The 8069-nt window shown below is 48.3% G+C and overlaps 1 protein-coding gene across 1 annotated transcript; it reads right to left on the minus strand.

Annotated features, from left to right (window-relative positions):
• Window positions 1-456: 456 nt before the first annotated feature.
• On the minus strand, window positions 457-1665 carry LOC137649514 (uncharacterized). Its single transcript, XM_068382497.1, has one exon. It carries the CDS (start codon window positions 1663-1665, stop codon window positions 457-459), a length of 1209 nt encoding a protein of 402 aa, XP_068238598.1.
• Window positions 1666-8069: the final 6404 nt, after the last annotated feature.

Consider the following 8069-nt stretch of genomic DNA (forward strand, 5'->3'; position numbering starts at 1 on the left):
AGAAAAAATACGGAAAGACCGGTAAATCCTGCCCACAGTAAAGCTTATGTATGAGGTGTAGTGATAGCACCTTACACATAGGAACTTGTATGGAATAATGGAAAATTATATTTAAGTTAGCTTCTGGTCAGTAAATTACCCGAAAAGGGTTCTCTCACTGAGGCTGAGGACTTTCGCAAGTATCTGGCCACTCTCTCTAAGCACACGTTGCGAAAAGCCTCTCTGAGAGAGGAGACGTTGGATAGTCTCCAGGCATGAAGTCGAGGAAACTGTATAGTCTGTGAAAGATGTTTGCGTGAGATTGTTGGAGTAGATCTGGTCATGGAGGGAGTTCTCTCGGTAGATCTACTAACAGTTGCAGGAGGTCCGGGAACCACTTTGCGTAATGCCATACCAGAGCTACAAGGGTCATCATTAGATTTATGGATGCTCTGGTCTTGTTGAGCAGCCTTCTCATCAAACAGAACGGGGAAATAGTGTACACCATTGTTGAAATCCATCTTGCCATAGGGCCTGAGGGTCCGGGATGGATAACAGAACAGCAGACAGATCTACTGTCGGGTAACCCCACAAAGTCAGGAATTTCTTGGCTATCAGAGGATTCAAAGACCATTCGGAGCCCACTATCTGAGTCACTCTACTCAGATTGTCTGCAAGCACATTCCTCCTGCCTGGAATCTCTACTACAAGATGGCTTAGTGGCTGCAAAAATGTACTGCCTTGTATGTTTATGCAAGCCACTACTGCGGTGTTGTCACTCATCAACACCACAGTGTGACCTGCCAGCAACCGATGGAACTGACGAAGAGCTAGGTATGTTGCTCTCATCTCTAAGAGGTTTATATGCTGGTACCTTTCGGACTTTGACCAAAGGCCGGAGATCGTGTGTTGCAGCATCCTTCTTTTGATGCGTCTGCAAAGAGCATCAAGTCCAAAGGAGGGACGAGAAGATCCTGGCCTCTGCAAAGGTTTTCGTCTGCTATCCACCAGAGTAGATCCGTTATCTGTTCCTGAGTGATTGGAACTATTGTGTCTGGCAGATCTGAGTGTTGGTTCCAAACTGGCTTCAGCTGCCCCTGCAGGGATCTGATCCTGAGGTGGCTGTTTGGAACTAGACGGAGAAGATAGGTCAAGTGACTTAGCAGATGTAACCATTGATGAGCTGGTAGATCCTCCTATCTGAGGAAGGGTGATGCCACTTCTCTCAGCCTGTGTACTCTTTCTTCTGATGGTAAGACTATCTGTTGGACGGTGTTTATGATCATACCGAGGTATACCAGTCTGAGAAAGAAGTAGTGATGACTTCTCCAGATTTATCAAGATCCCCAGATCCAGGCAAAACTCTAGAAGCATGTCTCGGTGATGAAGAAGGGTTACCTCCAAGTCTGCTAGAACCAGCCAATTGTCAAGATATCTGAGGAGACGAATGCCATTCCTGTAAGCCCAAGCTGACACTAAGGCGAACACCTTGGTAAAGACCTGAGGTGCTGTCACGTGATAAAAACAGAGAACCTTGAACTGGTATATCTTGTACTTGTATATGAATCTGAGATACTTCCTGGAAGACAGATGGATTGGGATCTGGAGGTATGTGTTCTTGAGATCCAGTATGCACATGAAGTCCCTTGGTCGAACTGCGTGGATGACTGTGTCTGCTGCGTCCATCCTGAATGGAGTCTGTTGGACAAACTTGTTCTCGGAAGTGAGATCGATGACTGGTCTCCACCCTCAAGAAGCCTTTTTCACAAGAAAGAGTCGACTGTAAAAGCCCGGAGATCCGTCAACGATCTCTTGGAGGTCGCCTTTTTGCAGCATGATCTGGACTTCGGATCCCTTCTCATAGAAGCTTAACAGGACTGGATTCCGAATCAGAGGAGGGAGAGATTGAATGATCTGGACGCGATACCCTACGGCGATCACCTTGATCATCCAAGGATCTACCACATGATGCTACCACCTCTGCCAGAGGTGCTGCAGGCATCCCCCCACAGGTGATCGGTGATGAGGATTGCCGTTCCTAGGGGGAGCGACACCTCGGCCACTGCCTTCTATCCCCTGAAGGACTTGTTCCCTTTCTGGTCTTTGGTCTGAAAGGGGCACTTAGAAACCTTCAAAGGTCCACAGGACCTGGAAGTCGAGGGGTTGGAGGTAGCCTGCTGATTACAAGAAGACTGGGATGGACTGACTTCTGTAGGACCTGGATGTCATGGCCCTATGGAGGAGAGAATCATTCGATGATTTCCTCCATCTTTCAGCAGCCCTTTCAATCTTCTCAGGAACAAAGTGAGAGGAACCTTCAAGCGTAGAATTCCTCAAACGTGACACTTCCACTTTCGGCCCTTGCCTGAGGAACTTATCTATGGTGGTGTCCCTTCTCTTCAGTATGGAATTCGCATATAAGTTGACGACATGGTGTAACAAAAACTTAAAAGTTCGGGTACCTGACAATAGGAAGGTTTCCAAGGACTTCCTTGTGGACTCCTTTGAAAGATCGTGGGAGCGCACAATGTAGCCCAGGGACCCAGACCATAGGTCAAGCCATGAAGCAGCCTGCATGGAGGGAGAGATTGAATGATCTGGACGCGATACCCTACGGCGATCACCTTGATCGTCCAAGGATCTACCACATGATGCTGCCACCTCTGCCAGAAGTGCTGCACGCATCCCCCCACAGGTGATCAGTGATGAGGATTGCCGTTCCTAGTGGGAGCGACTACCTTGGCCACTCCCTTCTTTCCCCTGAAAGACTTGTTCTCTTTCTGGTCTTTGGTCTGAAAGGGGCGTTTAGAAACCTTCGAAGGTCCACAGGACCTAGAAGTCGAGGGGTTGGAGGTAGCCTGCTGATTACAAGAAGACTGGGATGGACTGACTTCTGTAGGACCTGCATGGCCCTATGGAGGAGAGAATCATTCGATGATTTCCTCCATCTTTCAGCAGCCCTTTCAATCTTCTCAGGAACAAAGAGAGAGGAACCTTCAAGCGTAGAATTCCTCAAACGTGACACTTCCACTTTCGGCCCTTGCCTGAGGAACTTACCTATGATGGTGTCACTTCTCTTCAGTATGGCATTTGCCCATAAGTTGACGATGTGGTGCAACGAAAACTCAAAGAGTTCAGGTACCTGACAATAAAAAGGATTCCAAGGACTTCCTTGTGAACTCCTTTGAAAGATCGGGGTAGTGCACAATGTAGCCCAAGGACCCAGACCATAGGTCGAGCCATGAAGCAGCTTGCATGGAAGGAGAGATTGAATGATCTGGACGCGATCACCTTGATCGTCCAAGGATCTACCACATGATGCTGCCACCTCTGCCAGAGGTGCTGCAGGTATTCCCCCACAGGTGGTCGGTAATGAGGATTGCCGTTCCTAGTGGGAGCGACCACCTCGGCCACTCCCTTCTTTCCCCTGAAGGACTTGTTCCCTTTCTGGTCTTTGGTCTGAAAGGGGCACTTACACACCTTTGAAGGTCCACAGAACCTATTAATTGAGGGGTTGGAGGTAGCCTGCTGATTACAAGAAGACTGGGATACACTGACTTCTGTAGGACCTGGATGTCATGGCCCTATGGAGGAGAGAATCATTCGATGATTTCCTCCATCTTTCAGCAGCCCTTTCAATCTCCTCAGGAACAAAGAGATGAACCTTCGAGCGTGGAATTCCTCAAACGTGACACTTCCACTTTCGGCCCTTGCCTGAGGAACTTACCTATGATGGTGTCCCTTCTCTTCAGTATGGCATTCGCCCATAAGTTGACGACGTGGTGCGACGAAAACTCAAGTTCGGGTACCTGACAATAGAAAGGCTTCCAAGGACTTCCTTGTGGACTCCTTTGATATATCGTGGGAGCACACAAGGACCCAGACCATAGGTCGAGCCATGAAGCAGCCTGCATGGCATACTTTGCGCCTCGCTCTATGTTGAGGAGCTCAACTCCTGAAAGGGAGGCTCTCAAAGCAGAGAGGGTTTTAGGTTGGAAGACCCTTCATCAGAGACTCCAACGAAGGGTCGAGGGACATAGTGGAATGTGGTTCCTTCTCGATCTCAAAGTACTTCCTTTTAACACAAAAGGAAGTGGTAAAGATTGCGATGAGCTTGCCCTCAAGGAACTAGAGGTTCCAGCTATCTGAGAGATAGCTTCCCTTCTGGTGGCTGTCAGGCCCTCAGACCAGGGCAAAGCTGCACTGGTCTTAGGGGGCCTCTGAGTTCCAAAGATCTCGTCTGGAACCATCTCTTTTCCTTCCTGGGTGGTGGCACCAGGGATAAACAGCTTGTTGATGGCATTCATGCAAGAGAGGACCTGCCAAAAGGTATTCTCTGACTCTTCTCTCTTGTACGGAGTGAAAGTTCGGACTGGCTACCCTCGGGAGATATTCATCATCGGTGTCGATGGAATCATCTACCTCCAGGCTCACATCCAGAGCTTGGGGTAGATCTGGGTTGTCGACTGAGTTACGAGAGGGACGTGCCACAGGGGACCTCCTGTCTGCCTCTGCCAAACAGGTTTCTCTTGCCTTGGCGTTCTTTGGTTTGGTCTTGGTGTCCTTGGACTACCTTCGCACAGGAATGTGTTCCTCCAAGATGTTGTCTGGAGGAACTTTCGAAGGTTTCGAAAGGCCAGTTGTAGAAGCCTTAGCTACGGGAGCCGAAGGCTCTTCCTCAGCGGGAGGTGAGGGAATTGGACGTTGATCCAGAGGCACCACATCAATTTCTTGAGAGTTGAAAGATGGACAGTGATCCCCCTGGGAGATCCGATGCCCCTGCTTGTCCAAGAGTAGATGAGATCGGCGTGATGTAGTGTGATGCCTCTCATCTTCCTCTTTTGTTGCTTCGTCAAGACCTCCTTACCCTTAACTGGAGTAAAGGGAAGGTTCTTGGGAAAAGGATCTACTGCTGGACACCTTGTCATTAGATTGAGATAGGGAGGATCGTTGTGCCTTGTCCGACGAAGATCTCCTTCTAGGATCACAACTTATATGTGAAGAACTCTAATCGGACTCAAAGGGAATCCGTGGAGTAGCCCTGACTGGGACAGTCAGGGGCTGTGGCAGTGGAGGATTCACACCCAAGGACTTATGCAGGGTTGACAAAAAGGTACTGACCCAAGAAGGGAGGTCATTGCCCTTCGAGAAGTCCTGAGTTTCCTTAGAGAATCCAGGAGGAGAATGTCGTCTCAGAGGAATCTTAAAAGGAGCCTGGGACGACATAGGAGATAGCCTCTGGGGCAACAGGAGATGCTCTTTTGACAAAGGAAGAGGACAACCAGGACTAATAAACACATTAGCGTGCTGTACTTATTAGGAGGGTCCTTGAACCCTACGGGGAAGGTTATCGTCCTGCTGCTAGAGATGGTAGAAGCTGGAGGCGGAGGTGTTGGGACCGCACTAGCTTGCAATTCCGATACCTCAACTTATGGAAATCACCAATTTGCGTGTAAAATCGCGAGATTCACACGCAAAATCATGAATTTCTCATGACAATGGGCATGTTTTACAAGCAGATATACTCTTCTCACAACCATCAGGAACCATACTGAAAGATGGAAGTCGTGAGAATTGCTGTTGCTCCAGAGGATTGCCTATGTCAGATGTAGTAGGCAGTAAGGGCCTCTGAACAGGGGCAACCCGAAATGGGAATACAATATGTCACAGAAGAACACGTTGGAGAGTGTTGCATAGGCGAACGCTTCGCTAAAGTGCCCCAGCCAGCAAAGGACACTAGGGGTAGCTTAGCTGGATGCCTGTCTGTAGGGTGTTCCATAGGGAGATCAGGTTCGGTCCGAGGTTGTTGAGGTGAGAGACGACCTGAGGAGCAACGTGTGGATGGTCTGCACGTGTGCTTACCTCTTCCTCTTGAAGACGAACGTCTAGATCTTGATCGTGAATGTTCTGTTCGTAATCGTGAGCGTCTAGCCCTAGATCATGAACAGCGTGAACGTCTCGAGTGCCTAGCTCACGAACGTGAGCGTTGGCCTTGTGATCGTGAATGGCGCTCTCGCGAGTGTGAACGTTGCCCTTGTGAACGGGAGCTTCGCCCTCGCGAACGTGAGCGTCATCCTTGTGATCTAGATCAGCACAATATAGAACTTGAGCACCCAGACCTAGATCTAGACTGTCTTGCTCGTAATCGGGATGATCGCGAGACTTTACCTAGTGAAGAGGAACGCCTCTTACGAGAGCATTGAGACCGTTGTTCTCATGAGCATGAAGCTCTAGAGCAGGAATATCTTCTAGAAGAAATGTCCTGAAGGACAAGATGGAGAGTCTCGTCCTTGTGCGCCACTAGTAGAAGGAGTACTAATTTCATGAAGATCATCATCAACAGCTTGAGGACTCATGTGGGGAGAAACAGAAAGCTGAAGATTAAAAAGACGACAAGGTCCCAGGATGGCGAGCGGAACCGTCATAAGCAGGAGGTCGTTGGAGGGATGAATGTGAGCCAACGTGGAAGGTCTAGGAGAGGGGGATAGGTGGACTTCGCAGACCTCCAGAGTGTAAGATGTTGAAGGCTCGAGATAAATCCTTCCTATTACCGAGCTGTAGGAGAAGTAAAGCTTCCTTCATAGGCGGAGCAGAAACCCCTAAGGATAGCCAAGTTTGCAACACATCTGCAAATGAGAATGGCTCTCCAGTGTCTGGAGGTTGCTCATCTAGGGGAAACAACTAACCCCCAATTACCCCGAGGTTGCCAAAATGTTATTTGGTCTGCTCTCCTGCTCGATCAGCCCCCGGAGGAAAGCAAGTGAGAAGGAACTCTAGAAAGAGGTTTGGGCGTGCAAGAAGAAGAACGCGCTTTCTTAGCCCGTGGGGGAGAGAGATCACGCTTCACCTTCTTCCTGCACTGTCCAAACTTCTCCCATTGGGAAGCAGACCAAACCCTGCACTCGTCACAGGCCGAACCCTGCTCGTAGCGATGTCCTCTACACATTGGACACAAAGAGTGCGGGTTGGTATCCACTGAAGACAAGAAGATACCGCACGCAGCACCCTTGAGCTTAGGACACGTCTGCATGAGGGTGTCAAGAAGAAGTACAGTACAAGCACACTTGAAAACAGAAAGCAAAAATTACAAAGCCCAATGGCAGCCTTTGGAGGAGAGAGGAGACGTCCACTCTCTACAAGCCAAAAGAAAAAAGGGACATAGCTCACAACTGTGACAGTATATATAGTCAGCTGGTTACCTCCCAGCTACCCCTTGCCTACCCACTCAAGTGGTTAGGCAGGGTTGCCACCTCCCACTTTTAGTCTATTGGTTACCTTCCAGCTTTGCCAAAAGATAATCCACAATAAATAATGTAAGGTTTTTGGGCTCGAGCCATATCATCCTGATGAAAGTTCCTCAAAGGCAGCTTTCTAGTTGGGATATTTCTGCGAGTGATATACCAAAGAATTTTAGTTAAGAAGTATCAGAGGATTCTATCCCCTGGAGCAAATATCCCGAGAGATATTGTGTATGAAACAGGGACGTGTTTAAAACAAGCCACAACAATCCTACCCAGAATAGAGTTAACCTTATCCTGAAGGATATGAGATAGGGTTGGATACGTGGGCGAGAGAGCCGTTACAACTCCGATCCCAGTGTGATGAAAACATGTTCGCTGGTTTTCCCTTCCTTCTAGCAACGTTATCTTCACAGATTTGCTATTGGGAGTTTGTTTATTTTCAAGTTTTCAAAGTGATTTTGAGACCATGGATGCTTCTGCTTCTTCCTCATCGCTTAAGTTGAGATTCTTCCCTTTTCGGAGGGGAATTTTGCGTCTCCTCCCTTTTGTTTTTGCGTTGAGCGTCCGTTAATTGTCTGGGGCTGCATGGCTGAAGCCGGTGGCTCATGTCTCAAAATCGTTCAAAATTGCATATTAATTCTTATATAGTCTTGTAAAAGTGTGTAAAATATACTCTTTTACAACTTTGGTATGATAATTGTTCAGACTTTTGCTAAATTTTGCATAGTTGTCTTTCATCAGTCTTGACTTACGCTAACCACTATATCAGCAAGGATGAGGCACTTTCAAGGGATGATGGCCACATTAAATTCTCGGAATCGGGGGAGGTACAAGACAATCTTTAGCTAT

Source organism: Palaemon carinicauda, chromosome 11 (assembly GCF_036898095.1).
Source record: "Palaemon carinicauda isolate YSFRI2023 chromosome 11, ASM3689809v2, whole genome shotgun sequence".
Classification (NCBI taxonomy): Eukaryota; Metazoa; Arthropoda; class Malacostraca; order Decapoda; family Palaemonidae; genus Palaemon; species Palaemon carinicauda.

Coding starts and splice junctions, on each gene's coding strand:
- LOC137649514 (XM_068382497.1), bottom strand. CDS start 1,665: ATGGACGCAGCAGACACAGTCATCCACGCAGTTCGACCAAGGGACTTC.